Raw genomic sequence first — 20,929 nt, 5'->3', positions numbered from 1 at the left:
GACATCGCAAAATCCTCTCCTATTGTGTACTTTGAATATTACACAAAATCAAAATTTGGTTGCAAGAAAATGAAAACGAGTTTTGAAAATAAAATTAAAGACTATTTGTTCGGTTAGAAAGTGATTTACTGTTATTGATATGATTACTGTAAACATTCTGTGTACATATTTCCAATTTTCCTAAGGGTCTTTGGATGTTCAGGACAAATTTCAACCCAATCCAGAGAAAAAGAAGCTGTTAGTGAGGCCGAGAATACACAAAGAATCACAAAAATGATGAAATGGATCTCCGAGGGCAAAACTTCAACGATTCATAAGTATTTAGAGTACAGCTAGAGGACTTCCCATAAATAAAATAGAAGTTTTTACATTATTTTTTTCAAGTTAATGCATGACATGAACTGGGAGGGCCTCGGTGAGCTGGTATGGAACGACTCTTACACTCCAAGTCTCAACTTAACTTCACAGAGTCGAGCCTAAAAGTGTCCAACAGTCAACACAAACAACTAAAACAGCAGCAGTTGTAACAAAAAGGGACATCAGAAGAAGGAAGCAATTATCACAGGGCTTACGACAAAAAGGTGTTTTCTGGACAATGAGTGTAAAAACTCTTTTAAAAAACAGGACTTCGTATTTTGTTACCTACAGTGTTGGCCTTTTATCTCCCTGCTGGCAAAAAACAGAGCAGCTTTGTGTTCCCAACATCCTACAAACTATAAACTACAGCCAGTTTGCTCTATAAATCAAAAAAGAAGGAGGAAACATACAATTATTGATGCTGGTTTGTCTCTGGGAAGCCCAGTGCATACCATCCCCACAGTCTCCGTGACAGTGTTTTCAATTTGTTAAAGAAGGCAAACATAGTACGCTAAAATAACTGCCATATTACTAGAACATCCCCAAGTTAACCGGGGACAACAGCTGACAAAAGTAAGCTCACAGGCTACAACTGGCATTTTCACAAAAATTCAATTAGCGTGCATGTTTGTCCCAACAAAACAAATGAGCAGAAATACAACGTGGATTCAGATGCTGAGACGTTTCATAAGGAAAGAACATAAAAAACTTCATATTGCTGGAGTGAGATGCAAAACAGGTCTCTGAAATTATAGTTCTTCAAGCACTTTAATGATTATCATATACTGTAATCAATAATAATGAAACCTCTCGCCGCCATAAAGTATAGCTGAATCTTTAATTGCACAAATCAAACCTCTGATTTCATGCACGTCTCATTTTGTCTGGTGACGTTCTGACACCACTGTAACAGACCGTCAACATCTAAATTTCACATTTTTTTCATTATGTGCAAACCTGAACCGGGCCTCTTTTTAAAGAACAAACACGTGACAGAGCAGTTTCGGTTCAGCCTGAAAAGAAAAATCGCTTGAAAGGGGAGAGAACCTCACTGTGTCTGAGAAGCTCTGCAGACCATAAATACCAATAATCAATAAAAACAAACTATGCATCGTTTCAAATTGATTCTTCAACTCCAAACTAGGACATCAAAACAATGAAGTTAAACATCTGTAACACGTTACATGGTTAGATTTCTGAAGAAAGATGAAACATCATAAGCATCCTTACAGTATGCAGCTGACGGAGTGCAGAGTGAAAGAATCATTTGTTTTAGTGAATCTAATGTTACGCTACACTTTTACATTAATGCTCTATGATAACATCTATCTAACGCTCTATCGCTCTATCTATCTAACTTGGGGAAATGGGCAGATCTGTAGGAGGTCATTGACTGTTCTGGGACACAGAACTGGTCTCACTCTTTGTTTTCATGTAAGTTTATCTTGGTTCAAAGACAGGGAGGCTTTGTGTGTGTTCAAGAAGCTCGTTGACAAAACAAATGTGACTGAAATTTGACTGATCTATGTGTGCAACAAGCTTACAAGCACCATTTTCTTGCAGACGTAATGAACGGATGTTTTTGATCCTGCATTTTTCTTCATCAGGCACTTGTAATTTGGACAGAAAGTGAAGTGATGTCTACAAAAGCACCTCCTGTTTACTGAAACCAGACTAAAGAGTCTACAGCTATACGCCTGTACTCCTGCACTAACTAGATGCTACTGTTACCATGCCAACATGCTCACAATGATGATGCTGATAAACATGCTGACATTAATTAACACTAAACAAGAAGTGCAGCTGATGGGAATCTCATTTGTTTTGCAGGATTTTTCTAAATACAACCAAATACACCACAAACTACAGTATTGGAAACATATGATGGCGCTTAGATGCAAAGTCAGAGGACAATATCATGATGGGGATTAAAATGTCTGCACCAAATTTAATGACCATCCATCTGAAAGTTAATGTAACATTTCACGTAAAACAAACTAAAAGTAAACCTCATGATACGGCAGAATGAAAAGTCAGAGTCAAAGTCAGAGGGAGTTATCCGCTGAGGACCATGAATTTCTGCTGGTGGTTCAAACAAAACAAACGAATTCCACTAGCATGAGGAAAAATTAATGACAGACTGATGAAAATCTACGAAATCACAAATGTCCCTACTCTCTTTCGGTAACCGTCACCTCAGATCCTCCACCCATGTCAAGCTTTTGAATAAGGGAACACATTTCATACAAGCAGATTGTTTCTCCTCACATCATTACAGGTGCTTCATGAAGAAAAATGAGAATTCTAAAAATGAAACCAAAACGTCGAGTCCTTCTACTGAGCTTTGTTACAACATGTAACATGACGACTGTTGATTTGGTTCAAGTTTCCTCTGAAAGTGAACAAAACAACTAAAAAAATGATGGCTGGTTGTGAAAACAAAACTCAAGACTTTTCCAGACAGCAAGGTGCAAATTTATCAGCTACCTTTAACGCGTGTCATTTCTGCGTCTGGATGTCTGACTCCATCACCAAAATGAAAACAGGTGATGTAAGTTTTGTTTTCTCTCAGACCAGCTCATACAGTTGGTACCAAAGTTATAAATAAACAATGACATAGAGCGAAGCTGTCAGAAAGTGAAGTTTAGACAGGGAGGAGCGTGGGAGAGGTCACATCACTGGCCCATCATGAACGACTCATCTCATTCTTCCTTATCCAGATCAAATAGCACTTGCCTTCAGTCTCTTGTGCGGGGCTGTGAAGACCCGCTGCTGGGAGGGCGGCTACACACAGTAAAGTCTATGACAGCGACCCAGAGACTCCTCCTCTACACCACATACTGGTGGTTGCTGTTGTAGTTTGTCGTGTAGGTCTGCCGACTGTACTGAAAGTGGTCGGTCAGCACGTTGTTCCAGTTGTGCTGCTGCTCTGAGCCGTGGGAGAAAGGCACTGACCCGTTGGCCTGGATCTTCTCCAGCGCCGGGTTGTCGAAGGACAGCAGGTCCTGCTTGGCGCTGGGCAGGAGCTTCTTCTCCTTGTTAGCGTCGTACTTGGCCTGTTGGCAGAGGAGAAATGGATTTTAAATGACTGGGTGTCTTGGTAATTGGTCCGCTGGCGCTGCACTGTGGTTGCCCACGGATCCTAAATAGTTTGGGCGAGTCAAACGTTTCCTCAACAGGATAAATAAAGTTTAACTTTACTATTTACATTGAAGTCAACAGCCACAAGTTGTATGGAGAGCCGCTTTAAGGCAGGGGGCCAAGCAGTTTACATATAAGGAAAGAACAACTGTGAATGGAGCACAGGGCTGACAGAGCATACAGAGACTATATATAGAGAGAATATTTAAAGCACACAGTGGTGAACAGTTACTATGGAAGATAATGGATTATAATGCAAAACAGTTTTTAAATTTCTTACCACAAAATAGGCAAAGACAGCACTTTTTCTAAAAGATTAACTGTGAACTGAAGGATGACTTATTGTTTTTAAACTTCCATAAATTAGACCGACAACAGCTTGAATTTTCTTTTCTCCTTTACTTCTGTCCATATGACTCCCTCCCTCTCTTCGCCCCTTTATTTCCTTCTCCCTCTTCCACTTTCCATCTCTTGGTCGGGGTGACTCACCTTGTTGTAGAGGAAGACTCCAAATATGGCCGTCATCATACCCAGGACGTTTGTGAGGGTGACCGGGTTGCGCAGCATGAACAGTGAGATGCTGATGACCATGATCCTCTTGGTGGCGTTGGCAACGGCGTAGCTGAGCGGGCTGACAAGGTTGAGGATGCTAAAAGCAATGACGTTCTGGGCGAAGTTGCAGAAGCCGCTGATGAGCAGGAGGACAAAGGTGCCGGACGATCCTGAGAGGTCCGACTGTGAGGAAAGCAGTACGGTTGGGTTACGTTCAGGCTCATAAAGCAGGCCAGGATGTGGTGTTTGGTAAACTCTATTAAACAGATGTTACTACTCACCAGGTCTCCATTCACAAGAAACACAGAGAGATCCACCAGAACCCATGTGGGTAGCATGAAGATGACAGCGTTAAAGCCCAGGATGTTGAGCAGCCTCAAGTGGTGGATCCTTGTGTCTCGCAACACCTTTGAATGAAAAAAATAGGTCAATAAAAAAAAAATCTAAAGTAAATAAGAGCTGCACTGGTCAAGGAGAAAGTGATGAAGAGTCTTCATTTTCTTTTTTTTCGTTTTAAAAAATTATATCAAAGAACCTGATTCTGCCCATAAAAAAGCAGTTATTTTGGCCAGTACAGACCTAAAAAAAATGTTAGATTCTTGCAAGCAGAGTTATTTGAAATCCTCTCTACCATTTCCATCCCTTGAGAGGGAGACCCAGATAATCTGTGAAATTGTGGGTATTATTGGCATGAAATAAGTGGCAGTCAGAGATGGAAATATTTAATGATTTGTTCCAGTTCTTGCTACTTCACTTTGATATTAGACAGAGAATATGTTCACTGGATCATTGACCTTTAACAGAGTCATATAGAAGATTTATGGGTCAGTAAAATGCAGCCACCATCTTGTGGCAGGAGACGGTATAGCAGTGACCACCTAAATGCAGCATTTATAGGTCAGATTCTCCGTTCAGCCTCTCATCTGCATTAGTAAAATTAGCATGTAATATCATATACAGTATCAAAACTTTTAAAATGTTTTAAGGTATCTAAAATTAGGCATAAACAGAGCAAATTAACACCGAAGTCTAAGTAGATTTTGTTAAACAGTCCCTTCTATCACCATCCTCTGTGTAGGAGACGGAGTTACCTTTTTGGAGAAGATGTTCTGCAGAGAGAAGCAGAGCGTGGCAGCCAGAGCGCTGATTAGTCCTGAAACATCAAAGGACAGCTCAGTCGCTGTGGCCAGCAGCACGCCGCTGATGATGGGGATGAGCGATACATACACCTACGAAAGAGACAGGAGGCAGAGTCAGCAGGAGATAACACAAACAACACTTTCAGTTTCCAATTCAGTTCCAGTCTTTGGATTTTGGACTTTTGGTCAGAGGAATATGGAGATGCCACCTCAGGCTTGTGTTCGCTTCTCATCATTTTTTAAAATTCTCTTTGTGTCTGCGGCAACTGTCAGACAAATACAACCACGACTTCCAGTGGTGCTGCTCTGCCTGCGAGACTGGGCCTGTATATTGCTGCATTTTTATTGGTTTTGTTGGGTGTTTTAGTGTTATTATTGTTTTAGTACTGGATTTTAGTCATTTGTGCTCTCCTCCATTAAAAACTTAAACAGTAAAGACACAGCTTGAGCCTTAAACCTAACCATGTCAAACAATACTGCTCTTGTGTGCAATATGTTGCCATCTTCAATGCTGTGTAAAGTCATGCAAGCATATGCTATGAAAACTGTAAAATGAAGCAAGTCTGAGCTCAAGAAATGTTTTCCTAGGGGGACAGTGGAGGCATATCATATTACATTGTAACAGAAAAGACATTACAATCAAAGATAAACCTTAAACCACTAAGTGCTCCACCGCAAATTCACCAGCAGTAAAGAAGTAAGTACGACAAAATGACAGTGATACACAAGTCAATCAAGCCTGATCCAATGTCAACCTCGATGGCCCTGTATCACTCTAAATCTTAAACCTCCCATAACTGCTTAACCATAATTTAAACTAATCAGATTTTTTCTTGATTTCCTTGGCAGAGGTAATAAAGAAAATACTCTTCATTTTAATAGATAATGAAAGTAATTGTTAGTTGTTTAATCCCTCCTGAAATGAGTGACAATGAGAACATTAGTGGCCAGTTGCCATCTTTATTTGTTTAGTGATATCTAAACAACAATTGGGTACAGAATGCATTGCTATAACGTCAACAAATCATCACTTCGCCTTTGACCGGCTAAAAGACATGTGGAGTGTGTGACATGGGAGGTTATTTCAGGCAGGCATTCACTTTCTGCACAGAAAATGTAAGATGTCTTGTCAAAATATCGAAATATTGATAATATCGAAAATATATTTGAAACCGTTTTAATAGTCATTTTCCACAGCATCGATACTGATACCAGCGATGCTTTCTCGCTCTCTCACCTCTCCATCACGAGCTGACACACTCACAGCAGTGTCAACATACTCCCACCTCCTCCCACTCTTCTGACTAGGGTCATAAGTTAATTACCTTCAACGTCGTTGTGCTTAACACACAGAACACAAGACTTGTTATTTATATATATATATTTTTTTATAAAAACCAAGAATTTTATGCTCTCAATGTTATCACCATTTCTCCCCGTGGTACGGAACGTGGTATCGAATATCGATTATTTTCAAGGTATAGAATCGAAATTAGAAATTCAAGAACTGTGACAAAACTAGTGTCATTTCAAGAATTCCTCCAAGCCAAAAATCTTCCAAAACTGCCAAAACTTCAGCAGTAAACTTGGCCCAAAGTACTGCAGGAGCTGTCTATCCAAACACATGTAAACAGAAACAACACCTGCAAGCACAACGTCAGAGGCTGCAGCTGGACATACTGTAACCCTTCTATCTTGGTCCAAACACTTGGGGAGAACACCTCATGAGCTGAAACTAACATAACCTCTACAGCCAGATTCATTTGCATGTTGAAAATACTAAATCATTAGAAATGATAGCGACCTGCAGTTCTTATGAAACCCACTTGTGCGCCCACTCACTCCTCCCTCAACCAACCACACAGAGTGAAACTGAGACAACACTGCAGTGAGAACTTGTTGGATGATTCCATCTGTTTATCACAGTAAACCACAGTTTTATCGCCCAAGTAAGTTGTTTCATACACATGGAAAAATACAGAAATTTGAGCAGTACCAATCGTAAAAGAACAGTAGTTACAAGTCTAAAAAAGAAATGTAAAAAAAACAGAGGTACCAGTGCAGTTTGACAATATGGACTCTGTCGGCTCTACATCAAAACTGCAGATTGTTCCTTTAACGCAGCTTTCTTAACTTATTGGTTGATGATTAAACTTTATTGACAGGATGCACTTCAGGAAGCAGAGCAGCTCCAGGCAACAACTTGTTTCACACAGTTACCTTCTGCTAAGACACTGAACACGCTGATCATCCATCTTTTACAGCTAGTAGAGGAGAGTGGAGTCACCGGTTCAGTTCAAAGAGGACTCGTCTATTTTAGCACAGGCCTACATTTCTGTCCCATTTCAGGTGTCCTGACTTATTTTAAAAATTCATCCCGAGGGCTGCACTCAAAGGACAAGTTGGAGACAACACAATGCATTTAAAGAGGGAACTATTGAGTCATATGTACATGTAATATCTACACTTTATTAGGCACACCTGTAATGCGAACTGTCCGGCCAGTCTACTTTTATGATGCCGATAATGTTTAGGTTTTTTATATTGGTTGGCCAGTATCTATATGCAGATATATCGGAACGGCCTAAATGTTGTCCGATATGAATCGATGTGAAACTTTTTTGTTGATTATAAGCAAAAAAAGATGCTTGGCGTGATTTATAATTATTTAACTCCTAGTGAAGTTTACCGTTCCAGTAAACTGATGTCATTTTAAACAATACAGTTTACTGTTAAACCACATCTGAGTCATCATTTAATTAAATGTGTGTATATCTGCTGAAATATGGCTATGTCATTTTTTACTTCCCAATATTGGCCCCCAAAATCAAGTATTAATTGGGCTCTGGTTTCTTTTCACATTGTAATCAATATGCTCATTTAATGATGTTTAAGCAGAAGGTCATAGTTGTACTGGACTGCATTATACTCTGAGGTGTTTCCAATATTCAGTCCACTCAGTCCACATATCTACAGTACACACATGGGAAGGACAAATGAGGAGAAACACCTTTCAATATAATAAAGTCCAGTACACCTTTAACTACGATGAATATTGAACACTTAATATGAATATTTAATTGACAGCAGATATTTCTGACAATGTCGACAAAAACAGATCATTATGAATTTTGTAAAGATAGATGTTATCTTGTTAAAAACTGTATGGGTGTACCGAATACTGGCCAGACTAACTTTGTACAGTCTATTTCATCATATTTGAACAAAGCTGAGATGAGTTTAAACACTAAACTCAGTTAAATTATTTTGAGCTCCTATCTCAGGTTTCTTGGAGTACAGTGAGGCCTGCTGCTCCTCAGACAGGATCTCCACTCACACAGTTACACGTCATCAACAGCTACGTCCTCTGTCTGTGAACGCAGCAGCCTGTCTGAATACTGACCTGGACACTGTAAGATAAACATGATGAGCTGGTGTTAGACTCAGAGGTCTCCTTATTCACATCTAACAAACCTCGACTGCCAAACGTTCCACCACCAGGATGGAAAATTAAACTGTAACCAAGAGATGTTCAAAGTTGTTAACTTTGCCTCAGTCAAGCGGAAGTGAGATCTCATATGATTTAACAGTTTGACAGCTAATCACAGTAGATGTGCATGAAGAAAATACAGTAAACACCGAAGTTACCCTTTAATGTTCTGATAATACAGTGTTTTTTTGTGTAATACCTATGGAAGGATGAGCCAATTTAGAAATTATTTAATTGCATTTGACTTTGGCTGTGGTGCACATTTTTTCCATAGCAACCAAAGGCCAAGATGAGCTGAGGTTTTACGGGCAGGTAACAATTCTGAAATTATTAGTTAACTAATCAGTTAACTGACAGAAAATGAATAGCTGAATATTCTGGTAATTGATTATTGCTTTTTAAGTTATAAACATATACAATAATATAATAATAAACAGGATTTGGGGCATTTTGGAGTGATGGTGCGACTAAACAAGACACGTGAAGATGTCATTTGCACTTGTCCATTAAAAACAAACAGAGTGACTCAATGTTTTGTTGTATGCGTGAACTTCTATCTGATATAAAGCGGACATAACACTCCAGGATATTCTTCATTACACCGACTCTGGTTGATCTACAGATCTATAAATCCCTCCCACAGCTCCCCTGTGCTCTGAGATTTACTGTATATCAAACAAAGAGTTTGTGCACATAATTTTCCTCCAAACCACCTCTGAGCCAGAAAATGTGAGCCGATACTTCCTCTAGTTCTCATATAACTCTGCCTCCTGGTGTGGAAAAGTCCAACCACCTGTCTGAAGCCTTTCCACCACCTGCATAAACCCAGTTAGCTCCTTTATGGTGAAAAAGTAGTGAGTGTATTTGGGGATATAACAGGTGAATGTGGTCAGCTGGGGGACATAAAAAGTTAGTTTCCCTCCCTGACCTCCATCCTCTCACAGATCATCAGTCCAGGGACAAAAGCCCCTGCAGATGGCTGTAATATGAGATGCAGTACAGGCGCAGTAAGGTGCCACATCACCACTGCTGAGTCTCAAACACTGAGAAACAGAGCGGGCCTTGTGCCTTGTTTGCTGTCGAGTCTACTCACCTTTGTGGTTTGCTTCTCCCTCATGATAATTCTTGATAACAGCACAACCCATATTGGCATTGTGGCTTTGACTGTGAAAAAAAAGAATATTGAAAGGACAATGTCAGCCTGGAAACTTCGATCATTGCAATCCCTTGACAAACACACAATGCCATTTGATAGCAGCAGGACAAGTATGAGACAGATTAAGTTTGGACTATAAAATGTTGTGGAAATATGTATTTGTTCTCGTCAGTCAAGCCGACACCTCTGTCAAACAAGCTCTGTCACTCAGAGGTTCACATGCCTCTATTGCAATGCGTCACCAATTGACATACTACTACATTTATCTAGGTGTGTCACTAACAATGAAATGGTTTTACTTACAGGAGTGGCACCCTTATCATTTAAAAGCACAACAATTATCAACACATATTTTCAACCTTCAAATTCTCAAAATTAGATTCAGCACAGTTGAAAACTGCCATCCACGAGGACGGAAGCTCATATGAAGTAAGTCCCCAGAGAAGTTCACCGTTTCAGTGCATTGATGTCTTTTTGGACAATAAAGTTTATTGTTAAAAAGTAAATTTTCCAGTTTCATATCTTTGTCACAATTGTTTGATTACCCCACTTGAGGCATCACTGCAAAATAAGTGAGCGTATACTGGCCTTTACATTGATATTCGATTTAAAAAAGTGGAGGGGGTCAAACAGGTGAAGAATAGTTTCATTAAAAAAAGTCTACCTACTTTTAACTATTAGAAGTTTGAACGATAGGTTTTACTGTACACTTGGTTGCCTGTTTAAAAGGTACACCAAGCTAAAATGGATGTCCTAAATATTAAGGTGAAATTACATTTTTACACTAGAGGAGGTGATTCAACTTTATGACCCTTTTGAAGGCTGCAGTTACCTGTGGTGCAATTACATTGTATCGCATTGTACTAAGAGATGTTTCTAATCGATATCAATAATACTCGACCCTTTTGAGTTGAGTCGGGATAAAGAGGGTTTTTGTTCGTGTGTCCAACCAGAGCTCATGCGCACAAACACTTTGGCTTACATAGATCTTATTGAATGTGTATGTGGGCCTCAAATTATATCACTGGTACAGGCAATTTAATGTAACTATTCCCCAGTTTAAAATATGTTATTTTAGTTTTTTCTCCACAACCATCTGGCAGACTCTGGAAATTAACCCATAACCCCCAGGTTGAGAACGAATGGTCTATCAATAAGGGTTCACCTAATATAAGAAACACCTCTCAGTATAACACAATACAAGGGATGGGACGAGAGAGCATTTTATAGCGAATCGTCATCCACAGTATGCACACGAGTAACTTGAAAAGTCACTCGTGTGTCTAGCTTTAGTTTTCTATATTGTTTTTCTGATTTATTTTGAATTGCCTAAACCATGAGTGAAGGCATGGCTTGCAGATTGCATCCCCACAAAAACAATTGAAATCAGATGTGTGTAAATGCAACATATTCAAAACTAAAGAACAACAGGAAGATGAGGTTAGTACCATTTATGTATCCTCATGATTTATGATTACTTAACTAAGTTTCTTAGATTGTTTTTCACTAAAAAAAGATTTGTCCCGCGGTGATGCCAAGACAACAAGACCGATTATTGACCCTGGCCCCAGAAGACCATAAAGTTTCAACAAAACTTAAACATCATGACCTTCATGGAGTCAGGATTTATTTATCAGTCTAAATTAGCTTTAGCCCTGCACTGTACACTTTAAGCTAGGTGCATCTAGCTAATAAAGTTGAGTGTAACTGCGGCTCTCATAAGACGGGCACAGTAACCGTTATTTGATTCCACGGCAGGTAACCTAATAATATTTTTGATTGGGTTTCTTGAGAGAAAATCAATGACATGAGGAGCAGTTTTCTGTCCAGTAGTCTGACATGAAAGTTAGAGCAGCTCACTGCAACACAGAGCAGGCTCAGTAATGGACCCTCCCCCCTGACGTACTATATCACTGTTAATTAAGTTAGCTAGCATGCTAACGGCAGCCAGTTAGTTATTCCTAACGTCAGTCTGAAGGTTAACAATTTGTAGGTAGAAAACCAGTGGTAAGTTAATAAATCTCATGAAAGCCTGTTTGTTCACGACCCGCAGGACGCCACACTAACCCGGGGCCCTCATGCTAGTTAAATGTCCGTGTCGCCGAGTTGTGCAGCGTTAGCCAAGGAGCTAACATCAGCTGACGGTACAGACACATCATCAAGTTACTGACACGCACCAGGTGGCCTCTCATTAGCACCCAAATTATCACAAAAATGCGATGTACTCACCGGTGTGCGCGTATGAAACTGGTACTTTCCATATGCTGAAATGAGCCGACACAGATGCAAAGTATTTTCCGAAAGCTAAAGGCAGGATGTACCACCGGTAGTACCTGTTCGGCAGTTCTGTTTTGGGGACTCCCCATGCCCGCAACAACGGCGGGAGGAAGACGACGATGGAAATAATGTGGAACAGAGAGACTGTGACCGGGTACGGGAATCCATTGAGGATGATTTTGTTGACGATGTTGCCCCCCGAGCTGACCGTGTACCAGCACACACACAGACAAAATATCCGGATCCCTTCTCTGACCGGGGGCCGGTCCGCCGTAGCCATCTTACAGCGCGGAATGACGAGTCACCGGCGGTGTGTCTGTCTGGCTGCGCCGGGGGAGGGCAGCGCTGCTCAACCGTCACCCTGCCAGCGATGGAGGAACACTTCACTTCCGGTGCACGGCTTCAGAATAAAAGCCATTCACGGAAGTGCGTTTATAAAATAAAACCACTGAGTTACATTTACAATGCACAGTGGTGAGAAGACTGTAGTTACATTACTGAACTATTACTCAGTTACAAGTAAAACTACATGTATTAAAATAATACTGAAGTTAAAGTATTCTTCTCAAACGCTACTCAGAGTATTAGTTACTTTTTAACAGCTGATGTGTAATGTGTGTAGTGTCTGTGTGTTTCTTATACCTCCTGAGCTCTGAGTGACAGGACAGGACCAGATGCTTCCCTTAAAGTATATGTGGGAAGGTGACGACATAAAGGTCTTATGTATTGAACAACAAGTCCTTAGCCTGTAGTGTGCGTCAGAGAGTAGCTGAAGGAAGAGGCCCACACTGAGAACTGACCAGTTCAGAGGTTAGGATTGATTTAATATATACATTTCCATCTAAGTATAGAGAGACTAGCAGGTCAACTTTAGATAACATCGATATGGTCACACAAACATATTCTCTTGAGAAATAATTTACAGAGGTGTTATGCAGACCCATTCTTTCCCAACAGGATAGAGGGACCCTTAGGTCCCCAAAAGTAAACAATTAGAGGAAATGGACAGATTCTCAAAAGGACCCGCACACCAAAGAACGGGGGTGAATTTGGTTGATCTCCTAAGACTGAGGGTCCGAGAGGAGTTCTGATAGAGCAGAGGGCAAAGCATTTTTGGGCATCACTTTGCCGAGATTTGAGAATACCAGGGAGTGCACACTCTGGTTCGGACGCTGGCTTGAGATCTGTTTCAATAAAGATTGCTCTATCCACCCAGCCTGCTTCCGCAGAATTTCTTTATCAACATACTACACGCCGACACCTTTGGAGGACGACAGCCCATACACTTCATGTGTTATCAAAAACACACAATCAATCAATCAATCAATCAATCAATCAATCAATCAATCTTCAATCTAAATGACTAAGAAATCAATCAGCCACCATGCTGCCATGCTTTGACAGTACGTCTGGGTTTTCACTGGCCTGTGATCAAACAGCCTTATTGGCTAAAACAATTCAGATGATGATTTAGGTTTTCATTCAAATTGTACTCAGGACTCAATCAGGATTTTAAAAGTAACTGAGCAGATTACATGGTGTAATGCTAAGTACGAGTAACTTTAGAGACTTGGAAAAAAAATGCTCATAAAATTACAAGTAATTTAAAAAAAGACTTAATTACAGTAATTTGAGATGGAATCAGTTACTTCCTACCCTGAAAAATGGGAGATTTTGCATTTTGAATTTTATAATGTAAAAGTTCTTGAAATACATCAAAGAAGTACTTCAAACTTTGAAATGAGCCACTTCGCTCACAATGGCATGAACTGCATAAAAAGGTGTGTTCTTTGTGATGTGTCCGATTCTCTGAAGAAGAGAACCCCCTAATATATCCACGTCAAAATTAAACAAATTAAAAACACATTGTGAACACTGTTGGGGCAACGCGTTACAGTAATCTATTATTTTAGTGGTAATGCAGTAATACAAGGCGTTACTAATGATATTTTTTGGGTTACTACTAGAATAGGTTTACATGCTTCAGTACTTAAAAAAACACATCTGTTCTCTCATGATGTCCTGTGCTGCATCACTGTATTCCCCCTCTGTTTTAGCTCCTGTCTCTTTAAGGGCCCCCATCCCGATTACCCAGTCTGCTCTGACTGGTCGGCTCACACATGCCTGTGCCAGCACACTAACAACAGAGCAGCTGTGATTAAGTATTACCTGCCAAACCATAAATTATGCAAATGTGACTCTGTGACGCAGTGTGATATCACTAAGTTAGAATTAAAGGCCAGACAATGATGATGTCCAAAACAAATTCCCGTCAGTCGACAAGCTAAGCTTGTTTTATCTGACAAATAGCCCAAAACAAAGATGCTCATAATTGATTTAGTAATTCATTTGCTTGAAATATAACAAGCGATTATTAAAATAGTTGCCAATTATTTTCTGTTGAACTGCCTAATCGAATCAGCTCCAGCTGCATAGAGAAGCAGCTGTATTATCTGGAATTGTTCAGTTTTACCATTAGCATGGGGGGACTGTTGTTTCCAAAAACTTTGGACTATCCTGGAAATTACTCAGACTTCAGCTGAGTGTTGTGCGTGCAGGGCCAGTGCAGATACCTGCCCTGTGGGGATTCATTTGTCTGTTAGATTAATGCGAGAATGAGTCAGTAATAAACACGAGAAGAAAGGACAATCACAATTTGTTCAGTTTTTTATTAACACATATCAACATGTCCACTTAAAGGACTAAGTAGCAAATATGTTCTCTTCTGCATTCGACTGAACACAAAAGGCTAATTTCTGTACATTCACTAAGGCTCTGTCTTTAGGGAAAACACAGGTTTCCATAAGGCAAACAATATCTAAAGGAATGATATTAAGTACTTAATCCAGCATGTCAATTTGTATCTCAGTTCTTCCTGACAGTACAAAGATGCAAGCTAGTAGCATAATCTGCTCTGCCATTCCAATTCATATTATACAACCTAAATACACAGTAAAGGGAAAAGGCAAGTATAAAATAAAATAAGTTCACATTATCAGAATGTGGCATTTGAGAGTTTTCCTGTGTAAGGTCGATTGATGCATCAACAGGAAAAAATTAGAAAGCCGCTGCATCACTGAACCAATTCTGAATAAAGAAATTAACAAAACATGATTTAGTGTAGTCTGTACATGTATAAAAATCTTAAAATGAACACGAAAATGTAATTAAATATCATACATGACAGCCACGTTTCTTTATCAGCGTGCATTGTTGCAGCCGTTCTCTCCCCCCCCCTCAACCTGCACAGTCACATCTGGCAGTTTCATGTCACTTTATTTAACAGCGATCAAACCTCACAACCAAGAAAATATTCAAATGTTTTAAAACTGATTTGTCAGTTTTTCTGTCTGCTTAAAGTCGCTGCTCGAGACAGTTGTGCGATGATGGAACAGCGATTCTAAAAAGGTGCAATGATTAAATTATTTTCACAGCACGAACAGTTGATAGCTGTTAATACCAATGGGAAAAAGGATAGCATGTCATCTACACAGGCTTGTTCAAGATGCATGAGCAAATATTGACAAAAACCCCACTGGGAGATGGATCTGTTGGATGTCTGCTCCGATTATGTATCCTACTAATCTCCATTGAAAGTTGATAAAAGTTAAGTGAGTCACAGGTTCCTTTATTTAATATAATTGAACTTAACTTTAAATTAAACAATACTGTGGTGTGGTCTCAACGTGAGTGGATACAAAAAATTCAGTGAAGTCACATTGAACGATGCATGTGGAGAACAAAGTCAAATCAAATGTAGCTGTGCAGTTTAACGTGACGCCCTCTCCCATACAAACAATGGCAGGTATTAGAAACATAATCTGTACAGTTACTGAACACCAACAACTAAAAAGGACAGATAATGCATAGCCTTTTTCCTTCGTGCTGTCCTCGCACAATGTTCAAAAACCCATAAAAACACTGATTACATCCTCTGTGCTTTACACACACCCAAGCAGGCAGCATATTGACTCCACTTTCACCAACGTACGGTGCAAAAACAGCAGCTTACACTTAGAAGTGCCTTCACACATGCTGTACGATGAAGGCAGCTTACGATTTCCTATTCAAAAACCCGAATTCAGTTTTAATCCAGACAGACGTACGGCAGGATGTTCAACCTGCTCTCATCTCCGTGTGGGTCTAAGGAGATGCACTCCGTCCAGTCAAACCAATTACCTTTTGTGTCGTAGCAACCGTTAACCCCGGACCAGTGTTGTCTGTGTAATCTGTCCAGGTCTTCACTGATGACGTCTCTGCTAATCCCAGGTAAAACCCTGGCTGGGAGTTCTGGTGCCAATGTGTGTGTTTTCTTGGCATCTTTACTTTGGGGTTCCTCTTTTTTCAAGAACTCTGTCATGAAAAAGTGTGCACCAGGGGTGTGGGCGCCTGACGATGTCAGCACGTTGCTTTGCTGGCTAAGGTACGACTGGATGATTTCGCTCCTTGACAACTCTTTCCAGTCTGTCTGCTGGAAGGGACTGGGAGCAACTGGTGGATTTTGCTTCGGCTGTTCTGACCACTGAGATTCAGGCTTAAGGTCCAGTCTGACCTCCCCCTCCTGGGAAGACTCCTTATGAAAGGAGGATTTGATCTGTCCTGTTACAGGGTCAAATGTCAGTCTCCTGTCTTTTAACCTGACTGGTTTAGTGCCGTCTTCTACAGCCTGTCCATCTAACTTCACCACATAGTCCTTCGTTTTGTATTTCTGTCCTCTCCTTTTCCCTGTATTGCTCACAGCACCACCATCTTCCGAACTGACCCCATTACTGCACCCAATTACAGAGTTATGAAGAGATGTATTGGGAAGCCTGCTTTTAGAGTCCAAATCTGCAGACCATGAACCATCGGTGGGCAAACCCTGAACAGAAACACTAAAAGGCTGAGGCGAAGACCCCAGTCCAGAGGTGTCCACAGACCCAGGCCTCACACTGAGGCCAGAAGGACTCTGTACTTGTGATGCCGTTTGTTTAACACCAGCTTCCTGCTTTGGAGTCTGAGGACTGTGCAAGGAACCGCGTGGGCTTCTGGGTCGATACTGCCCTCCAGAGGCAGCTTGCTCTTGTCTGGCTTGCTGCTGCAGAACTGATGCTTTTAGCAAAGAAGAAGTGCTAGGAGGCTTGCTGTATCCTGGGGCACTTGGATGAGGTTTTACAGCATTGACAGGGATTTTATTTAGCCTGTCACTGTCCAAAGGCTCAGAAATGTCCTTGTCTAAAGGCTGATGTGCACAAGTGTCTGTAAAAATTTCAGAGCTACCACCAATTCCATTGGTTGGCAGCTGTTTGGAGTTTTGTATTTTATCATTGAGAGTCGTTTTGGATATCTTGGCTGGTAATAGCTGCCCTTCCTTCTGGTCACCCTTACGTTTCCTGTTGCTCAGTTTTTCCACCCTTGGGGAAGAGTAGTTGTTGAAGTCATTTCTGTTCTTCAACTCCGGACCTGTTTTACCTGATGGAGTGGTGGCAGTTGGAGTGGAGATGCAGGGATGTGCGCCACCGTTGGAAGACCACGATGCACCGGTGTGTCCCTTGGACGACACCTCACCCTTCCCTGGCTCAATTAGCTTCTGCCAGTTGCGCAGGAGCTTCTTTGCCCGTCTGGCAAGGTCCTCATTCTTGGTTTTCTTCCGCACGTCGTTGATGAGCTTGCCGAGACGGGTTTCCTTTAAGAAGATAATATCAGTGTTTAACAGCAGCTGTGATTTGACAGGCTTCAACAGCATTTTATTTTGAATGCACACACAGTAGGTGTGAATGTAACCTACCTCCAGGGCCTCTTTGGTGATGGGATATTTCTCCAAATAGGAGATCACCTCCATAACTGCCACCATGTTGCATATCTGCTGAAGAGACACATAGGTTTATAAAATCACAATCCTCAGATATCATATATTGTCAGCATTGCAACAACAGCATCTGTGTGCAATTGTATGTATGCAGATGTTTGTGATTCTGAACTAGGGTTGGGCTGAAAGATGATGCCATCATCCATCGCAGATGTCTGAAAGTCATCAGCCACTGAGCCCTGTAATGTCCTAACATAGGCCCCTTGCCAGAGAGTGCAAAAAATAGTGGGTCCCTTCAGAGTTGCCTTAAGGTAAGGGTTGTTGGTGTTTGTGACATGAGGGAGGGTAAACAAGAAGCTGTTGCTGCTGGTCAATGTATTAAAGTTACATCTCCGTTTCCTGTTTATCATTTTCTTATTAAATCTGCTCAGTTAGGCGAACCATAGATGCTCAGTTTCATTGATGGTATTGGTATTTCTTTTCTGTGGGCTGCTGTTAATGTACTTCTCTTAAATCGTACTGTTGTTATTTGCATTTTCTTGGCTTAACTTCCCCAGTATAGCTAGCATGCAAACTTTGCTTCACGCTTCAGAGGCAGACCATGACTAAGTGGAGACGAGGACACTTTTAAAATCACAGGGACGCATGCTGGACCCTCCTGCTGGGATGTGAGCGTTTATCTGGCTGCTCCATATGCTGGTGATGGGAGACAGTTGGAGGTTGCCATCAGAGCAACAGGGGACTACAGTGATGAGCTGGTAAGCAATTCTGAAGGGCCACACTACCTCATATACAGAAACATGTCATTGTCCATTGCGATGTTTAACTGTGGACATCATCATATTCCAGTTTTGTAGACATCGCACAACCCTATTCAGAACCTTATAGACCCATCATGCATGAGCTCCACAGAGAGAAAGCGAGTCAAGGCATCATTTGAATAGACTTTCAAATGTGCACCTGCATGTCAAGACACAATGTACTCATACTGGTTTCAGGCTCAATATGACAAACTGAGATTACATGCAAATGTGTCATTCTATCCCACAAGAAGACCAAGTCAGATCTGCAAGCAAGATAGTAGATAAGTGCTGACAATAGCGGTCCGTTCACTTTAATCTGGGCCTGCTCCACACCACTTTAGGTCAGGCAAAATGATGTTACATACTGGGAAATGTATCCACCATTAATGACTTTACCATACGGTGTACATTGTGGTAGCAAGCAAGATCTGGAAGTCAACAATAAAGACTGCTTCATGGCAATAAAGATTTATTTTTATTTTATTTCTGTAACATGCCATGATGTAGCTAGATTTGTGTGCAGTTTGTATGATCAAAGCTTTAAAGAAAGATATCACGAAGCCAACACATGAGCTCATTATGTTACTCCTTTGAACATAGCAGTAATGTATACCACAAAGGTCCTACTTATAGAGCTGCAACGAATGGCAGATTAATGGAGAGAAAGAAAATTAGTTGCCAACTTGAACGTTTTAACACTCGATTCAGTGATTTTTCAAGGTAAAATGTCAAACATTTGTGGGTGCCTGCTTCTTAAACGTAAGTATTTGCTGCTCTTCACTGTTTTTTATAGGAGTACAAGGAGGGTCTTTGGGTGTTGGTTGGACAAAAGAAGCAATAGTAGATGTCACTTTGGGCTCTGGGAAATTGTGATCAGCATTTTTCACAACATTTTAACATGTTATAGATTACTAATCATGAAAACAACCAGCAGATTATAATGAATATAATCGTTGCAGCCCTATATACTTCTTTGAATCAAGCTCATGAGGTTGCCATGATGTTTCTACTTTTCAATGACTGACATGCCATTGTTACTGATGAAATGGACGAAGTCCTACAAGTAATCTAGTATTAAATCATTTGTTTTGGCTGCATCAGGGATCCTTTCAGTCTCTGAAAAGTGCCGCAACATACCACAGTAATCTCATCAGCTGTTCGAGGTAAGTGTAAAGATTTAATCTATGTGAAGCTTTGAGTTCACTTAAACCTCAGTTAACCAAAGTCTCTGTCACTTCTGTGTTCAGGCACCGTGTATCCTAGTGTACACAGTTAAGCTAACTACGGTACATGAGCATTAGCCAGCAGCAGCAGTTAGCCCGGCTCTGGAATGCCTGCTGTAGTAACTTTGGCTAACTAGTGATGTTAGCCAGCTAATTAGCAAGCAAATAATAACTCTCCATACACCGACTGCCCCCACTTTGTCAACCCTCTGTGGCGAGCCGGAGTCTTCTTGGCCTTGTTGTCTGCCTTTCTGCGCCCACTTCGTCCTCTGGAAACCAGCGGGTATACTCACATTGCTCTGGCCGTCGATGGCCTGTAGCAGCCGGTCTCTCATCACCTGCGGAGTGGCTGTGGCCGCTGTCATCGCCTGGCGGTGTCGCGGGTCAGGACGGACTCAGACAGCAGAATCCCCCGAAGAGGCGGCGGTCGGAAACCTGCCGACACTCACAGGCCCGACGGAAGATCTTCTCTGGGAGCGAGCATCATGTTTTATGATGCTTTTATCTTCGCTTTCATTCGGCGCCGTCACGATTTGATCATTCGGGACGACGGGAACAGAAAATCCTCTCCGGGAATCGGCTACCCCTCTCGGCTGGTAGCCTCCTCCTCCTCGCTCTTCTCATCGGGCTTTTTGTGAAGCGTTCGCGCAAAGCATGATGGGACATTTTTACGTAACCGATTGTTCACGTCCGCGATATTATTGTTCTGTGAAAGATGGACAATAGTGTGGTCTGCAGCAGAGGACTGTCATGTCTCATCTCAACAGATTAACACCTGAAATGTGTATTTATGTGTATAATATGAATATAGGCTTATTCCGTCAGTAGATATTGTATTTGGTTTCTATTTCTATAACAATAAAGAGCAGCATACCGGACCTCCCCCATTGTAAATATCATTCATGCCATGGCAGAATTTCTCATTTGCAATTTGCAAAGAGTAATACGCAAAATAATACAAAAAAATATCATATTTTAAGGAAATTGAACACTGCATTGCCAC

General features: G+C 41.0%; 2 protein-coding genes across 3 annotated transcripts; both read right to left on the bottom strand.

Annotated features, from left to right (window-relative positions):
- Positions 1-1,106: 1,106 nt before the first annotated feature.
- Positions 1,107-12,505, bottom strand: slc35e1 (solute carrier family 35 member E1). Its single transcript, XM_084355664.1, has 6 exons — positions 12,065-12,505; positions 9,773-9,843; positions 5,142-5,279; positions 4,332-4,457; positions 3,988-4,233; positions 1,107-3,413 (listed from the first exon to the last, which is right to left on the bottom strand). Exons 1-6 carry the CDS (start codon positions 12,390-12,392, stop codon positions 3,186-3,188), a joined length of 1,137 nt encoding a protein of 378 aa, XP_084211790.1. The 5' UTR covers positions 12,393-12,505; the 3' UTR covers positions 1,107-3,185.
- Positions 12,506-14,766: 2,261 nt separating this feature from the next.
- On the bottom strand, positions 14,767-20,635 carry LOC311257997 (mediator of RNA polymerase II transcription subunit 26). Of its 2 annotated transcripts, none has more exons than XM_084354019.1 (3): positions 20,220-20,635; positions 17,880-17,957; positions 14,767-17,777 (listed from the first exon to the last, which is right to left on the bottom strand). In XM_084354019.1, exons 1-3 carry the CDS (start codon positions 20,289-20,291, stop codon positions 16,200-16,202), a joined length of 1,728 nt encoding a protein of 575 aa, XP_084210145.1. In that variant the 5' UTR covers positions 20,292-20,635; the 3' UTR covers positions 14,767-16,199. The 2 variants fall into 2 exon arrangements, with proteins under 2 accessions (XP_084210145.1, XP_084210146.1); XM_084354020.1 differs by having other exon boundaries at positions 17,880-17,954; positions 20,220-20,634.
- Between the last annotated feature and the right edge of the window lie 294 nt (positions 20,636-20,929).

This window comes from Pagrus pagrus (genome assembly GCF_965226575.1).
Source record: "Pagrus pagrus genome assembly, chromosome: 6".
NCBI lineage: Eukaryota > Metazoa > Chordata > Actinopteri > Spariformes > Sparidae > Pagrus > Pagrus pagrus.
This window is presented reverse-complemented; position numbering and strand designations above follow the sequence as displayed.